Source organism: Lactuca saligna, chromosome 7 (assembly GCF_052625555.1).
Source record: "Lactuca saligna cultivar CGN05327 chromosome 7, ASM5262555v1, whole genome shotgun sequence".
NCBI lineage: Eukaryota > Viridiplantae > Streptophyta > Magnoliopsida > Asterales > Asteraceae > Lactuca > Lactuca saligna.
The window spans coordinates 65,830,001-65,850,438 of NC_136423.1; the positions used below are offsets into that span (position 1 = coordinate 65,830,001).

The window sequence follows — 20,438 nt, forward strand, 5'->3', positions numbered from 1 at the left end:
AAGCTTTTTAAGGGGTTGGAAGCGTTTGATAGGAAGCCTAGGGATAAAAAGATAGTGAAGAAAGTTGCTGATGCGTATGAGATTTTAGGGTTGATTAAAGAGAAAGAAAGAGTGTTGGAGAAATATAAAAATTTGTTTGTCGAGACACCATCTTCCAAGAAATCACTAAAAAGGTAGGAAAAGATATAACATATTGTGTTCATTCCCATGTAACTGGTTTTTAGCCTTGAAGACCAGTATAACCTTATTTTGTAGATAATTTTGTATCTTTATTCTTCACAAAAGTTTATGTGTTTTGCATTAACATATCTACATTAAATTTGTCTGGTTATAACTTTTGAGGTGTTTTGTTTCGAATAAACATTAGACATAGTTATCATTATCAAGTATTATAACCTATCATATTATTGAATATCAAAAAGCAAGTACATTAATACACAAATAGTTAATAACCATTTCTAGGTTTTTTTTTGAACAACAAACATTTCATTAAAGAAAAAACAAAAGCTTAAGCAAGGCGCTTAAGACAAAGTTCATGAAAAACAAGATAAAATAGAATTACACCACATATACGGGTTAAGAGCATTAAATTTAGATCCATTCTTAATCCAATTAAACGTAAGCACGCTAATATCATCCGCAATCGCCATTGTTAGACCTCCTACTTGAAGACGTTGAGATGGAAAATGAAAGGGGACTAATAATAATTTCATACAAGCGCAAGGTGTGTTCTAATTATAACCTAGTAAGCATAACGTGTGTTCTAATTACAACCTAGTAGTTTTTATTTATTATAATATACATACTTTTATAATCTAAAAAGTATGTGTAAGGTCCAACTGAGGCAATTAGGAAAGAATTATTAAAACGTGGGCAAATAAAATTTGTTAGGATTGTCTATGACAACTTTAAGAAAAGATTCATAGGTGTTGAATATAGAAAGCTTTTCTGGATAACTGCAAAAGCCTCAATTAGACAAACATTTTGAAGCTATAATGAATCAAAATATGTTGATAGACACAGATGCTTATGAGCAGTTGATAGAAAGGCATCGTAAAAACATGGTGTAAGGCTTATTTTGAAGAGGAGATTGTTATGCTAGGAAGAAACCTACTATAACAAAGTTGGGGGAAATATGGATGTATGTGATGGATACGATGCATCATAAAAAAGAAGAGAAATATTTGGAACTTGTTAATATGTCTCTCAGTTAGAAGGAGTATTGAAAAATGAAGCAACAACATAAGTATTGGGGAGTAAATCCTAGTGGATTGCATCAATATGAACTAAGACTTCTCTTTGGAACTTGTTAATATGTCTCTCAGGTTGTTTGCTTTGGATAATCACCTTACACCTACAGTAGACCAGATAAATATTGGGTGGGATATGTGCCATTTCAGACGAATGATTAGAGGTGGTGTTAAGGAGACCTAGTGGATTACCTTCTCTGGTGTAGGATGTCAGGCTTCAGAGTGTTCCGGATATATTGGGATGGTCTCTTGATATCTCTGATTTTTTTCAGTTTCTTCAGCTCGTTCTTTTATTGGCAATGGGCTGATTACTAAGAGATATGGCTACAAGATGGGATAATCGGGTTCCTATTAAATTCAATATTCTAATATGGAGGCTGCAACTTCAGAGTATTCCTACGAGGGAGACTTTCGTCTAGAGGTATTTTGTAGAGACGATCATGTATCCTATATGTTCATGTTCGGTGGAGACGATTCATCATCTTTTTGCGGGATGTTCTGATTTGATGGATATTTAGAGACATATTGCTATTTGATGGGGTCTAAGTCTCACAGATCAAATTACTATTCATTCTTTTCTCTCTTGGTTCGATACAGTGACGTTGAGGGCTAGTCAACATAAGATTTTCGATGCAGTGGTTTTGACAACATTTTGGTGCATTTAGAATTTTAGAAATGCCACCATTTTTGGAGTGACCATTCCTAAAAAAGCTTTGCTCTTTGATGATGTAGTTGATAAGACTTTCTTTTGAATTTCAAATAGATGTAAAAAAACTAAGTTAATGTGGCCTACTTGGTTTTATAATCCCTCTTCTATTATCATGTAATTGTTTGTTCTAGCTTTTTACTAGTTTAATAAATTTTCTCCGTTAAAAAAATATAAAGTAAGACTTTTGCATCATGATTGTGGTGTTGAATTGAAAATGAAAACTTATACGTGGAGAGTATGGAAGCTAAAATGTATACCATTTATGCATGCCATTGTTGTGATTTCCTATGTGAATGTGAATGCAAAGGAATATGTTGTATAGTAGTTCAAACATAAAATATTTGGAAGATGCCATTTGAATACAATCAAGCCCAATTAATGGCAATTATATATAGCCAATACTTGACTATAATACTATTTTGACCCCAAAACATAGAAGATTACAAGGAGACTATTTATCAATAAAAAGAGAGATCATATATATAGAGAATGTAGATATATTGTTGGCAAAGCGAGGACAACTACTAAATGCATCATATGTAGACGAACATGCCACTACAAAAATGGCCAATTTCGAAAGAAAATAAGGTAGAACAAGATGTGGAGAAACATGTTGTAGATGAAGAAACACATGTAAAGCCTGAAAGTGAAACACTAAGATAAGGCAAAGGAAGATTTATGAGAGAATCACTAAACTAAGGTTAACGAAGATGGTTCCCAAATGATGGGAGTTGCATTGGTGTGAAAAAAAAATAGATCTGGAGTAATGAGTGCTTATATAGGTCTTTTTTTATATGTAAAGGAAGAATTGTATATTTAGGTATTTTGATTGCATTTTTTTTTTACTTTTGAATACTTTATGACCTTTATTGTTTTGTTTACAACGCTGGAGGTAGGTCTGTCGAAAAAACCCGAAACCCGTTCTACCCATCCGACCCGTTCCGAATTTGGGTAGAATGGGTCGGGTAGAACAGGTAGCGGGTATGAACATTCGGGTAATAGGTTAACCCGATAATAATATAGGTCGGGTTTTAGGTATGAATATTTATTTTTGGGTATACCCGAATACCCGAATTCATTTTTTAAATAATACCAAATATACAATGCAGTCACGTACACACACTTCAAATAAAACAAAACCCTTCGTTTCCTTCTTATGAACGACGGCTCGACATTCGACGCAAACTTGCAAAGGGAATACGACGTTGAAGCTGAAATCCTGAACCGTCATCACAATTCTCCGGTTCTCACTATCGCATGGAATGTAATTAAAAAAGTACATAACATATTATAATGATTTGTATTGTTATTATATATGTATTTGTTAATTGTATGGAGTATTTTCCTACCCGATTCTTTATTAAACCAACCAACATGTAAAAATAAAAAAATAAAGAAAAAAAATTATCAATAAGTGTCATTTAAGAAATTTTCGGGTATACCCGATAATTACCCAACCCGACCTCAAACCCGAATACCCGAAACCCGAAAACCCGAATTACAATATAGGCCGGGTATTGGGTATTATTTTCTTATGGAAATACCCGTTCTACCTGAAACCCAAATATTTTACCCGTTCGACACCCCTAGCTAGAGGGTGTGGTGCTATAAGAGCCACACTCCCTCCTCTGCCATGTAGGTGTCATGTTAATTTTACCACACAAAGTGTGTGATCTTTGCCACACAGTAGGTGTGGTAACCTTAGTGTGTGTAGTGACGGAGCCAGACTCAAAGCAAAGGGGTATCCCAATTTTTTTTCCCGGTATCACCGCAACGACTGAGCATAGGGCGGGTCAGGTCAGTTTTGACCTAAAATCGAACCCAAAACCGACAGCCACAATTTTGAAACTTTTAAAACCAAACCAAACTCAAACCCATCAGTTCGATGTTATGGTTTTCAGCTTGTACATGGATTTTCTCGTTTGGTTTTGGTATTAAACTCAAACCTTAATAAAATCGTTAGCTAACTTTAAGTCTTTTTATATAAACATAAAGTTGAAGTATCTTTTGATACTTGAATCAATGTGGGACTCAAAGTTGATATAAAATGAATCATGATATAAACAACTAAGTTTATATGTGTTTTGCGATGTGGAATATAATAGCTTAGAAATTAAAAGAGAATAGAATAGCTGGAAAAATAAAAGAAATATAAACAAAGGATTTGTAGGAAGCAAGAATTGATCTTGAGACATTTGTTTCAATAACCCAACATCTTAACCAATAAACTAGCTATATGTTTGTGTTTATAAGTGAAGGGATGCATATATATACACTAAAAAAACGAAAATTTCTAAAAAAATTACATTACCGATTTTTTTTTGAGGGGTATCCCGGACTACCCCTTGGATCCGCCTATGAGTGTGTGTGTGTGTGTGTATATATATATATATATATATATATATATATATATATATATATATATATATATAGTGAGAGAGAGAGAAAAGAATTAGCCGGGTACGACCAAATCGTAAGGTAGGGGTGATGTTAGGTGGCAAACCGCATCTACATCCTCAAACCTAATAACTTGTTAGAACATGATCGCATGTTTTTTAATTTCCAAAACAATAAAGTGCATTAATAAATGAACGTTATTTCTCAATGAACTACATATATTGTTTATCGTTTACATTTGTAGATGTGAACTACATTAATCCATTAACTATATTTATTTTTTTCAAAACCAAGGAAAAAAACATAATCTTTTTTTTTTTTTTTTTTTTTTTTTTTTTTTTTTTTTTTTTTTGGAAAGGGGGTGGAGGGGGGCTTTAGCTCAACAAAAACATTACTACATACCAAATAAAAATAAAATACACACAACATTTCTAAATAAATAACTTACTACTATTTGGTCAAATTGTTTTCTAAGACCAGAAGGAGTGGAGTACGGTTTCAATTAATGTGGCATTTGAAACCACACTGAACACCGCCCCCTATACGGTTTGGGTGTGCGGCCAAAATCAGGAGCGCTCCCTCTCTCACACTCTTCCTCTCTATCCTCTCGCACTCTTCCTCTCCCTCCCTCTATATCTCTTTTCTTTCTCTTTCTTCTTTCCATGGAGTACCACTCATTGAGTGTGGTAAAATGAAAGAGTGTGACACTGCTCCCTCCAACCTAAACCTCAAAAACTCATGATCGATTTTCATCTTATACAAGTTCAACTCTCTTTTTAGAGTTGCAATCTTCACTTCAAATGATTCTGCTTCAACCTCATCTATCTTTAATCACCAATTCATAGAATTAATCCCGTTACCAAAGGGCTTTTAGTCCAACGATATCCGATATTGCCTTCTCTCCTTGAGGTTGCGGGTTCAAGTCCCACTCTGGATATAGGTTGAATAATTTAGGAGTAGTTTAATATATATTTATATTTGCCATTCAAAAAAAAAAAAAAAAACTCCGGTTTCCACTGTTTATTATTATTATTATATTTCAAGAAATTTAATAGTAATAAACAAAAAATAATAATAATGGAAATTTTGAACAAAATGAAAAACATTATTAGCTTCCTAAAATCATTTTAAAACTTAATTTAGTTGCAGTCCACCGTTGTATATCGTCACGGTCATTTCACACTCTTTACCGTCTATACTCTACACCAACAGCATATCTACTTCAAAACGGCAAACCCCTAAATCACAAACCCTAACCAACCGATTTTCCTCCGAGACATCCATGGATCCACTCTTCCATGTTCTCAACGTCCTACCTTTCTCCTTCCTCCGGCCACCGCGTCTCCGCCTCAAACTCCCAACCATAACACTCCCTTCCCCTATGACTGTCTTCTCCCTCGTCCTCCTCACTTACTTCATGGTTGTCTCAGGTGTCGTCTACGATGTCATCGTCGAGCCTCCAGGCATCGGATCGACTCAAGATCCGCGTACTGGCACCGTCCGACCAGTGGTTTTCATGTCCGGCAGAGTCAACGGGCAGTACATTATTGAAGGACTTTCTTCCGGCTTCATGTTTGTGCTAGGCGGAATGGGAATTATACTCATGGACCTCGCGATCTCCCCGAATCGTGCCAAGAGTCTGAAGATCTCGTTCGCTGGTGCTGGGATCTCGTTCGTGGTTATTGCCTATGTGATGAGTATGCTCTTTCTTCGTATTAAGATTCCTGGTTATCTCCGTTGATTTAGATTTGTTTTTAATTGGAAAATGAGGCTTATAATGTTTACGTTTTATGATCAATTAGACTTCTAGCAGTTGGAATGTTGAATACTCCATTTCATGCTTTGGTTAATTACTTGAATTGTTGAACATGAAAAACGAATAGGATCATAGATTATCAAAATGTCCATGTTCATTTCCATTAATTTCGAAAGATTGGGGGAAAAGAGTAAGAACAGAGTCTGTATCAGTGAGTCTGCCTAAGTAAATTGTAAACACAGATATCGATTTTTATTAGGGATACTTCAAATTTCATGAGTTATTTTCGTCAATGTCATCATATATGTGCCAGTTTTCTTTACATTTTGTTGAGATTATGCTTTCTTTCTATTAACTTCTTTATCAATTTGAAATTGTAAGCTATATATGGGTGTTTCTTTTTGCATTAATGAGAACAAGACTAAATCAGTAAATTATAAGCTCATTATTGGTGTTTCTCTTTTACTTAATGCAAAACAAACAAGTTAAGGGCTGCCTGATTGATTTAGACACAACCTCTTATCAGACCTGCTAAAATGCATATCAAAAACTATATGACTTAATTAGAGGCTTCTAATTGTGGTATCAAACAGTTTGAATCTGACTGAGTAAGAGACATATCAAACAATGCCTTAATAGAGAAAATCCGGAACATAAGACTCTCTTCCCTCGAGTATTTTCTCCATTAAGTCTTAACTTTTTATAAGTTTGCTCTTATTTGACTTTCCATTGTGTTCCCTAGAGTGTGCAGTTAAATGGTGTTGAAACTATAAGCCATCTTCAAATTAGTAGTTGCAAAAAGAAGTTTTATAAGACGGTTTTGTGGTTTTGTAATTGTCAAATGCTCATTTTGAGCATCTTTAATGGAGACTTATTAATTATTATATATTATTATATAGGTTATTATTATTAACTTTTTGTTTTATTGATCACTTATTGCTATTAGAGCATATAAGTTATTTGTGTTTTAATAATTTTTATTTACTCACTAGTTAAATGTTTGTATTAAATATTTAATGACATTTTATTTATGAAGTATAAATTATAACGTTTATATAAAATTTTCAATCTTTTTTATGACTGACAATATTTTTTTTGTATTAATTTTTCTGAAGGATGTGTTGTAGAATATTTCTTTTAAAATAATGTATTGAAATATTTCTAATAAATTAAAATACGCAAGTGTATGGCATGCTATATCCAAGTATCCAAAAAAACCCTTAGAATCAATCACGACCTTGATCAACTTGTTTAAATTGGCAAGACTGGAACAATATCAAGAAATGTAATAACATAAAGTTTTGAATATTAAATTAAGTTGTCCAAAGTACAATAATATTTGATTTATTGGAAAATGGAGGTGCATAAATAACAAATTATTGACATTTGACCCATAAAGGATTTTATTAGGGCGTTTATGCATCATAATAAGGGTTTAAACTTTTATGTTAATAGAGTATTTAATACGGGTCATCCATGTCATTTTCATATTAACCCATGGAACTCGAACCCAACCTGAATAATTTTATGTAACGTTAGTTTTGCAATAAGAGGATTTGGAAAATGATTGTTACAACTTGAAGTTATATTATGATCTCATATCATAATAACGTGACAATTAGTTTCAAACCTCACATTCAACTATCCGCCAAATGGACTAGGGTGCGTGATGCGATATGATATGCTGATTTTAGAATTTTAACATGTAAACACTACAAGACTTTCATTACATTATAATCTCTTTTGTGAACTAATTGTGATCGGCAATAAAGTGATTGAGTAGAATCACAAACTTATATTCCTCCTGGATCTCTTGGATCTCTAATAGACGAAGTAATAACACATGTTTTCTTGCTTCTACAATCACTTACCAAGGTCGTACTATTCAAGTTAGCAAATCTACTGTCATCTTCTTGCGCAACTTCATAATAGTTGTTAAGTTGTTGCTTCATATCAAAATAATAAAATTATAGTGATATAACTCACCCCTTATCACTAACATTGATTCGTCAAATCGATAATGAATAAGAATGACTCAAACTTGTTGTATGTTAGTGTCTACCTCGCAAAAGACGATCACCAAAGGCAGAGCTATTAAGGGGTTGCCGCGGGGGGGGGGGGGGGGGGGGGGGGGGGGGGGACGAAACACCATTCATAGAAGATCATTATTCAAAAATATGTCTTTTTGGAGGTGGGAGGAATGAGAATGACGCAAGCAATGACGTAAAAAAACATTATTGAAGATACATGTCCTTTCAATGTGGAAGGGATTATTATATTTTTAATTATGTAAAGTGTCGGTAGAATTATTTGTATTTGTCGTTTGTATTAAAATAGTGTCGGTAGGATGTGATATAAAGTCTAGACTTTATATCACATCCTACCGACACTATTTTAATACAAACGACAAATACAAATAATTCTACCGACACTTTACATAATTAAAAATATAATAATCCCTTCCACATTGAAAGGACATGTATCTTCAATAATGTTTTTTTACGTCATTGCTTGCGTCATTCTCATTCCTCCCACCTCCAAAAAGACATATTTTTGAATAATGTTTTCTTTTATCGTTAATCTTCCATGAATGGTGTTTCTTCTTTGTTTTCTGAACAGTGACTGCAATTGTGTCTTGGTGCATGCATAATATGTTTACAAAGTTGTTTTTTTATATCATCAGGTAATTCAGCTAATTGAAGAGAAAACTTTTCGAAAGGTTGTTCGAAGGTTTCAATTGCTTTCATCGCTTGCGGAGTGATTTCACTGTCTATTAACGAATAGATAATGAAAGTTTTACTGGCGTAATTCACTCTGATTCTTGACTTTTGATCTTTATCGTTGTCTATGTGTGATGATGCTAAACAAACACGGGCGAGTGTAAAAATTAGATGATCCTGTGCTGGTGATTCTCGTGGTAGATCATCTTTTGTTGGTTTTGAGCCGTTGTTTATTCCCATGTTTGCGAAAGTAATACTTGGGACAATTAGTTGAGAGTCTTCATAAAAAATTGGATAGCTAGAATGCATTTTAATGAATAATCCTCTTTCCTGTTTTGCAAATCGTATTTTATAATTTCTGATGATAGTTTGCACAACAGAAGGGAACTCGCTGATGCAGTGTAAATTGGTGCCTTCTAGATAGATGGTGTCGATAAATCCATGAATAAAATAATCCCATAAATTCATAGGATTTGATAAGTCGGCTAAGAAAACTGCTTTAGGACCTGGACGTCTGGCTACTGGGTAAAAGCCCATCAAGGAATGGACTTCGATATATGAAATGAGGCTGTCCCATAATTCGGCAAATTTTTTGGTAGATGGTTTTTTCATGGCTTCTTTTTCTTTGGTTGATAGAATGGATTCAAGGGCAATTTTTGCATTTAATTGGTTAAGGGATCTTGGGATGGATACAAGTTTTTGTGGTGTGAAGCTGGATATAGGTTTTTGTGGTGTTAGGAGAACTGTTTTTGAACATTCGACGTTATATTTTATTACTGCTTTGTATGCTTCGTTGTATGCGGTTTCTGCTTCATTTTTCGTTCTGTAACTTTTGTGAATGATATTTTTTCCAAGAATATATGAACTGGCGATTCCCAATCGTCATATACTCCTTTGTTTTCTCCGTTGAAAATTATGTACCATTGCTTTATATTTTTATGATCTGCTTGTAGTGGTGGATACTCCTCCTGGTTTGGCGTCATAGTTTGTTTTTCTGTTTCAAGTGCTATTTGTGGTTGACTTTCATCGGATGATATTTCTTGAATTTCTTCTTTTGGTTGCTTTGTTGTTGAGCTGCTGACTGCTTCTTCTTTAAATGCTGAATAAGATGATAGAATTTGTATTGTTTGTTGTAGTTGCTCTTTTTCACGTTTAACTACTTCAAGCTGTCTGATTAATGATGCTTCTTGCTCCTCTTTTTGTCTGAACTGGTGTTTGACTTGCTTCATGATGACTTCCATTTCAATATTTCTGCTGAATGAATATTTGCGCCTTTTGGGTACCTGAATGATTGCTTATATTTGTTTGCTTTTAATATTTTAAATGATGATATGAGAATTTTCATATCAATGAATGCTTTGGTGATATCTTCATATCACTGTATACTTTATCATTGTTTACTTCGGATGGTATTTTCATACCAATATATGCTTTAGTAATGTATACTTTGGATGAAGTTTTCCCAATAATGCTTTCTTCATAGGACTATTTATCTGAATCAGAATCAGTATCAGTTGTATATGCATAAATATGTATTCCTGAATCTTCTATAGGTTCATACCCGAGATCATATGTAATTTTTAATAAGTTTGTTTCTCTTTCTTTTTGTCTTTTTTGGACATTCGTAGGCTTTGTGTCCGTCTTCTTGGCATATCCAACATTTACAATCTTTTTTATTAGATGGACGGTAATTTGTGTTAGATTGATATTTTTTCTTATATTGTTTTCTGTCTCGACAATATTTTCTTTCACCTTGTTTATAATATTGTTTATATTTACTTATTTAGGTTTATAAGTTTGTTTTTTCCAAATTTTCTTTTTATATTTTTGTTTTTTATTATCTTTACAACCATATTGATTAACTTTATTAGATAAAGTATCACAGCATAAATCAATTCTTGCATCTTGTGTTGTTTTTTGTTCTAAACATTTTTTTTGCATCCATGCTTTTAATATACTTATCCTTGCTCCTAAGGTATCTGCAATTTTATTTTGTTGTAATGCTTCTTGGAAATCTTTTATTAGGCTTTGACTTACTAATGATGGTAATTTTTGGTAAAACATGTCTAATGCTATCTTTTTTCTAGTAAAATCTAGATTATAATAATGTTCAGAATATTCGCATATAAATGGGTCTAAATAACACATGTTACAAATTCGTAAGTTAGTTAGATGCCATAATGATTCTAATTGAAAAGCTTCTTGAGATGGTTTATCTTCTATTTGTTTTCCTACGAATTCTTGAATAAGCCGATTTAATACATTTTTAAATGTTTCCATAGCGTCAGTGGTTACTATCATCATCGTCTCTGTTTCATCGAGAGATGAAAGGAAACGATATGCATTGCCCTGTGTTTTATGTATAATATAATTAAGAAATTTTTTTGGATGTAGATTTCTTAATTCTTCAGTTAGTTGAATTTGAATTCCCATTTTATTACTCCATTCTTGAATTTTTGCTTCGGGATTTTGCTCACAATCAATAAAAAGAATATCTGAATTTGTTGGAAAAGTAAATAGTTTAGGTATATATTGTGGAGGTATTTTTTCCCATTTGTTTTGTTTATTTTTTACCATTCCTTGTCTATATAAAAAAATTTCTTCTAACGAAGGTGGTCCATAAATATATTGACTTTGATAATCATCTTCAACATATGATTGTTTTCGTTTTAATCCAAAATTATTTTGCGATTCTTTATATGGATTTGAATAAGGATTTTCATCATCGGATGAAAAATCATATATTACTTCTGCATCGTTATTATTTTCTATTTTTGTGTTATTTTCTTGAATTTCGGATGGAATTTCTAGTGCTGCGAATAATTTAGTTAATGTATCTATTTTTTCTTGTAAAGTTTCCATATTAATAATTTTTATTAGTACTAGTTTTTAGAAAATAAAATTTTAGTTTCTTTTTATTAGCGGAGTAGTTATTATTGGTTGAAAATTAGTTTCATTAAAAATTCTATTATTAGTCATATTTGGTGATTCAAGTGATAATAAAGGGGTAAATAATTTATCTATATAAATTCTATCTTCTGTTTTAAACGTAATACTATGATGAGAATTTATTAATGCATAATTTATTTGATATGTAATAGTATATGGATGATTCCCTTTTAACATAAAATTTTGTCTTAATAATTTATATCATACACTAATATTATTACTTAAATTTTTATCTTTTAGACTTAATCCTTGTTATATATTAATATCAATTTTTATTTTTCCTTCAATTAAATTTCCTTTTCTTTTTGTAATAATACTTTCTTGATTATTAATTATACGATCATCTCTAATTTCTAATTCTATTGGTGTGTTTAAATCGCTAAAAGTACTTTTTAAAATTATTTGAATAGTTGATATATGAATATAAACGATTTTTGTTATATCTATTTCTTTAATATTAGATAGTTTGTTTCTAATTTGTTGTTTATTTAATATAGGTATAATAATATTTTCTTGAGTAGATTCCATAGGTATTGGTTCTTCTCCTACAATTTTTCCATAATATATAATATTTTTTCTAGAAATTTTTTTTAATGAGTTATATCTAAAATTATGTTTTTCAGATAGTGTAAAATTTGATTTTCTTATAGCATCTTTATTAATATTATTTTTATTAATTAGAGCATCAAAGGTGTACCCCTATTCATTTTCTTCGTTATTAATAATGATTGGTGTATTTAATAAATTATTCTTGTTATTTTATTTTCAAGATTTTTTATTTTTAATATTTAAACTTGAAAAACTCATGATTATAATTTTTAGAAACAAAATGATAATTTATTTTTTCTTTCAAAGTTAGGATTTATAAATTCTAATAAGATGTTGGTGGTGGGATTTTTTTAGTACTATTATATTTATGATGCAGTCAGAGAATTAAAAACTTTTTTGACATATGAAATGTGTTTCTAACTTCTTGGCACATAGTCATAATTGTAAAAAACCTTCTACCGACATATATTTAAATTGTAGGTGGATAGTAGTATTTGATTTTAATAATGAGTTTATGATAATAACTTATAACGATGAATGTTTGTAACGATGAATATTTATAAGAATATATATGATGATGCATGATGAACATATATTCATATGAACGAAAGATTTAATAATCAAAATAATAATAGTAAGAACGTTACTTAGCTCTGATACCAAATTTTGTAACATATCGGATAAATAAATATTAGGATAAGATTATACTTGAATGATGCGTTGGATTGTCTTGATGATGGATTATGTTGAATAATTGAATAATTATGTGGATAGTTTGGATAGGGCTCTGCTATTCAGAAATAGACAAACTATTTCAACAGAGGAAGAACTTTGAGATCAACTCAAGTCTTAAACACTCAAACTTAGCTTGTTTATTTCATATGGATGAAGTCCCTATTTATAGGCTCAAGAGAGCCGATTACAATTATTGTTGCAATCGTTTGATTGCAATACGACAAATATATATTTACATTTTAGACCCCTAGACTATGGAGGGTCTTACACTTTATATCACATCCTACCGACATTATTTTAATACAAACGACAAATACAAATAATTCTACCGACATTTTACATAATTAAAAATATAATAATCCGAATGAGAATGACGCAAACAATGACGTAAAAAGACATTATTGAAGACACCTGTCCTTTCAATGTGGAATTGATTATTATATTTTTAATTATGTAAAGTGTCGGTAGAATTATTTGTATTTGTCGTTTGTATTAAAACAGTATCGATAGGATGTGATATAAAGTGTAAGACCCTCCATAGTTTAGGGATCTAAAATGTAAATATATATATTTGTCGTATTGCAACCAAACAATTACAATTACAAGACTTTCATTACATTATAATCTCTTCTGTGAACTGTGAATTGTGATCGGCAATAAAGTGATTAAGTAGAATCACAAACTTATATTCCTCCTGGATCTCTAATAGACGAAGTAATACATGTTTTCTTGCTTCTACAATCACTTACCAAGGTCGTACTATTCAAGTTAGCAAATCTACTGCCATCTTCTTGCACAACTTCATAATAGGTGTTAAGTTGTTGCTTCATATCAGCACAATAAAATTATAGCGATATAACTCACCCCTTATCACTAACATTGATTCGTCAAATCGATAATGAATAAGAATGACTCAAACTTGTTGTATGTATAAGCATTTAGTGTCTACCTCGCAAAAGACGATCACCAAATTTAGTGGCAGAGCTACTAAGGGGTTGCCACAGGTGGGTGGGGGGGGGGGGGGGGCTCCCCCCACCACCACCCAACTTTTTTGATTAAGAACAAGATAGATCTACTATTAAATATGATTTATATAAAATAAAAAAATAAAAAAAATATAAGATGACACTTACAGATTTTAAGAGTAAACTGTTAAAGGTATTTTAACCCAATAAAACTTATAAAAAAAACAATTAGTAATCTAAATCTAAAAACAAAAACTTTACAAATCATAATCATCATTTAAACTTCTCGGATGCAAAAAAGCGCACAAATTGTTATTTATCTAAACTTTTACAAAAAACCACAAATAATAGAGATAACAGCTAAAATGTAAAAACTAAAAACCCTAACCATGGTACTCCAGTTCTTGTCGACGCCTTAAAGATGGCTCTGGTGAATGCCGAAAACCTTCTCCCTTGTAATCCCAGTTTTTCTGACCGAATACGCATCTCTCCCATCTCAAATTCGGAGATCTCGTTGTCTAGAGCTCCCATTGTATGTGCATTACCCCCTCCCCTTTCTCTCTCTATCTAACATCTCCGGGTTAATCACATGAAAACACAATAAAATTTTTGGTTTGGTTTTAAAGACCCTTAAAGTAATTTTTGTATCTCTGACCCTATTAAAGTGGAAAGTTACATGCAAAAAGAAGGAAATCGTCGAGTTATAACCGATTACAAGGCCAATCAACAAAAGTCGTTGTTAACGTGTTCGCTTGAAAGTCATCTTGGTAGATAAGCTTGCTAAGGGCTGAAGAGATCCACCCAAATTAAAGCTTCAATATGTAATTAACACTCATCAATAATCATACATTTTGGGCTTAAGTGTGTGAAATCGCACCTTAAAGTGTGTTTTTTGTCGAAATTGTCTGTTTACATATCATTTTTTTTTATCAAATATCGTAACCGAGCAGCGGTACATTTCTTACCCCGTCGTGGTGGACATCTTTTGTGGCACTTTGATTTCATCATGCCTTAAGTCGTCATAATTATTATGAGGCAATCTACTTTGAGCCACGTCGTGATACTCATTCCATGTTGCGGTTTTCTCAAAGTACATTGCCTCTACTGTTCAACTTACGTAGCTAAAATTACCATTCTCGGGACCATGCTGCAGACTTATAAAACACATATTGATCCTGTATAATTATAGTTATTGATACTTTTATCCTACAAAACTTCTTTAAACTTAAGAAAACACATATTGATCGTGTCATACTCGAATTCACATATAATATCAAAAGTTTTTCAAAACGGGCATTACAAATATGTTGTCTATAAAAATACAAAGAGTATTGTATGTTGTTATTATGTATAAAAATAAAGTATATTACTATTATGCATACACAATAAATGTGTTTTTATTTTTGATGATAAAAGTAAAAAATAATTATATTATATATCTAAAGATAGTAAGTTGCTATTATGGATAAAAGTAGAAGTACAATTCCTATATTGGTAAAAAGAAAGGTATAATACATTGCTATTACGGATGAAAATGTAAATTTCATTGTTAGTATAGTATGGATAAAAATAAATTATATTGCTATAATGGATAAAGGTATATAAATATGTTGATATTTGAATGTAATGTTCATTTTGCCTATATGTGACTTTTAATACAAAGTACACCCAAAAAAATTTTGTTTTTAAATCATAAATCATAATAAATCTATTTTACATTTGTATTAACAAATCAATACAAAAAGTTACCAAAAGGATCTTACAATATTTTCGTGTAAGTATCCAAGTCGGTGCTACTAACTTCACACCTTTATATCGAGTCTAGCTACCTGAACCTAAAGGCACTCACAACAAAAGGATAAGCTACAATGAGCTTAGTGACTAACCCATCACAACTATATATAAATTAGTTACAAAACTAAATATATCAATACATAAGTAAATCAATAAAATTCCAAGTGGTATTACAACTACATAGACTACCACCTTATCTAACTATCATTTCTCCATTGGCATTATAGCCACCCAAGCTTCCACTACAACATATTTATTTGCAAGTATAACATTACATACACCAAGTATGCTATTAATTTGTATTCCTAAGAGATGATATTACTATCACCAAGACTACCAACTCTTTCCAATATCAACATACAACTAAGACATATTACTAACACCATGTCTACCATTAACTTGAATCTCCCAAGAGATGGTATTACAGTCCCCAAGACTATCATTTGTTTCCAATATCAACATAAAAGTATAACATTGGAGATACCAAGTCCTCTATTGACTCGTATTCGGATAACATATCAAGTTCATTAGAACTTGTGTAAACTCACCATTATATCAACCTCAATGATTAATTATCTAACCACTAACTAAACCAGAAAACCATTTGTTACCAAACTCATCAAACATTATAATATAGTTGTTAAAGAACTTAACCACATAAGCCTTTAGCCATGTCTCACATAATTGATTGTTTTGTAATTTAGGGTTTATAATCCTTGCTAGCGAAATTAAGAGTTCTGCCACAGAAACTCTGTCAACCTTACAATTGACTTCATAACAACATTGTATCATGAAGTCCAATACCATCTTGAGTTTTAAACAACCCTTCATGACTCATCTTACGTAAACATAATTACATACTAACGAAATAACTATGTGGATACCTAGCTCATATAATAGTCGTACCCTCACAACCCGACCTCACGAACTTTATCTCTAAGTCGAAATCCTCGCTTACCGATATTGGTTTCGATACTCTAAAGAAACCATTGGAAGCCCTTTTTGAACTACTTATACTAGGCTGAAAAGCTGCATTCGTGTCGCGTTAAACCCTAGGATGCGTCGCATCCCACGTGTCGGGCTCTAAATTTGCTTCATGTGTCCGATGACTCACACCTGTCGACACGTTGCACCACCGTCATGGACGCGTCACGACCATTGTCACTTTAGTTGACTTTATTGACTTTGATCATACGCGTCGCATACTAGTATCTTACGCGCCACATTTTTTTTTTCATGCCATTTAACTTTAACTAAACTCTCTTTCTAATCACAATAGACTACTATCACCAGACTAATTAATTATACAAACCGTGTAGAATATCTATTTATTGTCTGTGTATTGTAACGATATTCTCATCATAATATCTTTTATGAAAACAGGTGTCACATAGATTTTTTTTTTTTTTTTATTTTTTTTTTTTTATTTTTTTTTTATGATTTATATTTATTATGTTGTGGAGAATGTATGAGATAGTTTTTAGATTTATATTTATTATTTGTGGTTGTTGGATTTGGTGTTCCTTGTATCAATTTTTTTTCCTGTATTTTATATAAGAATAATATGAATTTTAATGGTATTTTACCAACGGAAAGGCCACCGATTTTCGATAATAGAGTTTTCCAACGGAAAGGCGACGGATTTTGCCATCTAAAATTTCCCCTCATTGTGTTAGAGTGAAATACTGAAATGTTTATTATACTACAATCAAAGATACAACGCTGAAAAGAAAGCTCCACACCTAATAAATGTACATGATTTCAAATTACAATTTACAAAACTTTCAAAGATAAATCAATGAGAAAAAACTCCACACCACTCTTGACAAACTCTACCAACCAGTATCACAACAATAATGTGAAACCTAACTCACAATATCCCCATAGTTAAAATAACGGTGCAGGAAACTGAATCTAAGACCTTATTTATGTGCATGCAAGATCGTTTAACCACCTGACTAAAAAGACTTAATTAAAGTTACTACTCCGATGATATTAATTTGAGCACTAAAATTAAAACAACCGATGGCCTCATAACCTTAATTATCTGGTAAAATAATTTTTTGGCGAGAAAATTCGTAGAGGCGAGAACATGCCCATGTCCATGCTCCTAAGTGAAGGAAGTCCATCAATCGTACGATAACCAGGCGTCATATACCCTTCTCTCTCTACTTGCGTCATACGAGAGGAATTAAAGGTGCCATATTTCTTTAGTTTTACGAACCAAGACCTTTTCTTTGAAGAGTGCTGATGGGCTCCATTCATCTTCTCGCTCAAGTACTGTTTTATCTTATCTAACCCTAGCTCCACCACCTCGGGTGGTGGACACACCAAAGGGTTTCCTTCAACGTTGAGCTTCCGGAGACTTTTCAGGCAACCCATGGAGTCTGGCAAGATGCTAATCTTGTTGTAACTGATGTCCAATTCTACGAGGGAGATGAGGACACCTAAGGAGTAGGGTAAAGCGTCAAGGTATTGGAAGTTTTGACTGATATTCAGAATCTCAAGGTTGATTAGGTTTTCAAGGTCATCAGGGAGGGAGCGAAGGTGGTTCAGACGGGCATCAAGGTGGCGGAGATTGGTTAAGTGGGAGGTTGATGATGGAAGGAAGGTTAACTTGTTCGAGTTAATTGATAGCTTCTTTAGGTTGACGAGTTCAAATCCAATGGTGTCTGGTAATTTGGTCAATTGGTTGAAATTTGCGTTTATATCTTCTAATGCTCTGCAATTTGCCAGAAAAATGTAAGCATAAAAACGAGTTCGACAAATCATTCGTATTGTAAGATTACACTAAAGAAAAGTTTTCCCGATGAGTAACCTGCAATTCTCAATGGTGATTGGGAGGGACTGAAGTTGGTTTCCTGATATGTTGAGGGTCTTGAGTTTTGACAAACAACCAATTGAATTTGGGAGTGTTTTAAGTTGATTCGAATGTACATCTAATACCTCTATATTTAGTAGCCTTGCTGTTAATGACTCTGGAATTAGCTGTAAATACACCATCCAATATCATAAGTTTTATTTATTTATCAGAGGCAAATATTATAAGTGATAACCTTTATACTTGCAACAAAAAGTCAACTTATTGGTATTATATATTTACATCAACATGGAGGCCAGATAAATATAATATTGGAAATTTTATGTCAAATGTAATAATTTTATTTCTGACACCAACACTTAAATATATTGTTTGAAAAGTAGACTTTAATGCATTAAAAAATAAATATATACATACATAATTTAAATCTCTCTCTCTCTCTCTCTCTCTCTCTCTCTCTCTCTCTCTCTCTCTCTCTCTCTCTCTCTCTCTCTCTCTCTCTCTCTCTCTCTCTCTCTCTCTCTCTCTCTCAAAAAATAAATATACATACATAATTTAAATCTCTCTCTCTAAACAAAATTTATGTAAGAAATCTTGAGAAATGACTCAAATGGATGTTTTTTTTATTAACATGATTAGATGATACAAAAATAAAATTATTCATAGAAAACTTCTCCCTAAGTTCGGTGATTCATTTTTTTTTGGAGTATTCAATAAAATTGTTAGAAACATCCCTTGAGCCACAAAAAAATGATTTATCCATATGTTTTTCTGACCAATTTTTTCTAAATTATGTTTATTTTTATATCATTTGATGATTCATTCACTTATTTTGCCAAAACACACACACACACATATATATATATATATATATATATATATATATATATATATATATATATATATATATATATATATATATATATATATAATTTTGTAAATTACATATAGTAAATAGCAGAAAACTCTATGTAATCTATAAATGTGAAAAAAGATAAAATAAAAAAGGTGAACTAAAAAGGGTACCTGAAGGTTGTTGTTGGAAATATCCAATTTATAGACAAGCCCAAAATTGATATTAGTAGTTAAAGGAAGAGTGTCGAGAGACAATCCACTAAAATCCACAACTTGATGCATCCGGATTTCTCCTTCTCCTTGTGAATTGCTTCTTCCAAAACGCTTTCTTTTTGGCTTTGAAAAGTCAACTTTCATTATCCCAAGCTCACAATCAACCATGATCGTGTATATATAGATATAAATGCTACTATCTCTATGTATGACTGCACAAGCAACACAGCAGATTTCAAGATTGAACACACCCAAAACTTGAGAGAGAGAGAGAGAGAGAGAGAGAGAGAGAGAGAGAGAGAGAGAGAGAGAGAGAGAGAGAGAGAGCTTGTGCGTTGAATGAAACTAAAGAGGAGAGATTGTGGTTAATTTAAAGGGAGGGGAGATTGGAGTGGGAGAAAGATAGGGATTGAGATCAGAGGGGTGTACGGGTGAAAGACAAAATTAGCTCAACATTAGAACTATTAAATAATAAATTTACGGAAGTACGGTAGCAGTTATGTCAGTATGTGTAATATATAAAATGTTTTTTATATAAAATTAATGATAGCGACTTAAACCATTAATATATTTTTTATTGGTATATATTTGATCATTAAGTTTTATTTTTATTTTTATATTATCTTTTAATTTGTTAAATTGTATACATTCAGTTTTTATGTCCGGTTAGTTCAGATATTTGGGAAAATGACTTAATAGAGTAATATATTTTTTCATTTTGTACA

At 32.0% G+C, this 20,438-nt stretch overlaps 3 protein-coding genes across 4 annotated transcripts in view; 2 read left to right on the forward strand and 1 right to left on the reverse strand.

Moving 5' to 3' along the window:
• Positions 1-284, forward strand: part of LOC145005359 (PPR containing-like protein) — a 1,270-nt gene extending 986 nt beyond the window's left edge. For both annotated transcript variants that reach the window (XM_078964437.1, XM_078964436.1), the window contains exon 2: positions 1-284. This exon is cut by the window's left edge. In XM_078964437.1, the coding sequence (XP_078820563.1) occupies positions 1-177 (177 nt within the window). In that variant the 3' untranslated portion in view covers positions 178-284.
• Positions 285-5,525: 5,241 nt separating this feature from the next.
• LOC145006582 (uncharacterized) lies at positions 5,526-6,434 on the forward strand. Its single transcript, XM_078965661.1, has one exon. It carries the CDS (start codon positions 5,639-5,641, stop codon positions 6,095-6,097), a length of 459 nt encoding a protein of 152 aa, XP_078821787.1. The 5' UTR covers positions 5,526-5,638; the 3' UTR covers positions 6,098-6,434.
• An 11,328-nt stretch (positions 6,435-17,762) lies between these two features.
• Positions 17,763-20,043, reverse strand: LOC145005383 (plant intracellular Ras-group-related LRR protein 6-like). Its single transcript, XM_078964463.1, has 3 exons — positions 19,672-20,043; positions 18,643-18,812; positions 17,763-18,546 (listed from the first exon to the last, which is right to left on the reverse strand). The coding sequence occupies exons 1-3, from the start codon at positions 19,879-19,881 to the stop codon at positions 17,868-17,870; spliced, it is 1,059 nt and encodes a 352-aa protein (XP_078820589.1). The 5' UTR covers positions 19,882-20,043; the 3' UTR covers positions 17,763-17,867.
• Positions 20,044-20,438: the final 395 nt, after the last annotated feature.

Coding starts and splice junctions, on each gene's coding strand:
- LOC145006582 (XM_078965661.1), top strand. CDS start 5,639: ATGGATCCACTCTTCCATGTTCTCAACGTCCTACCTTTCTCCTTCCTC.
- LOC145005383 (XM_078964463.1), bottom strand. CDS start 19,881: ATGGTTGATTGTGAGCTTGGGATAATGAAAGTTGACTTTTCAAAGCCA. Junction 18,813..19,671: donor TTTCCAACAACAACCTTCAG/GTACCCTTTTTA, acceptor GTGTATTTACAG/CTAATTCCAGAGTCATTAAC. Junction 18,547..18,642: donor ATCACCATTGAGAATTGCAG/GTTACTCATCGG, acceptor GGCAAATTGCAG/AGCATTAGAAGATATAAACG.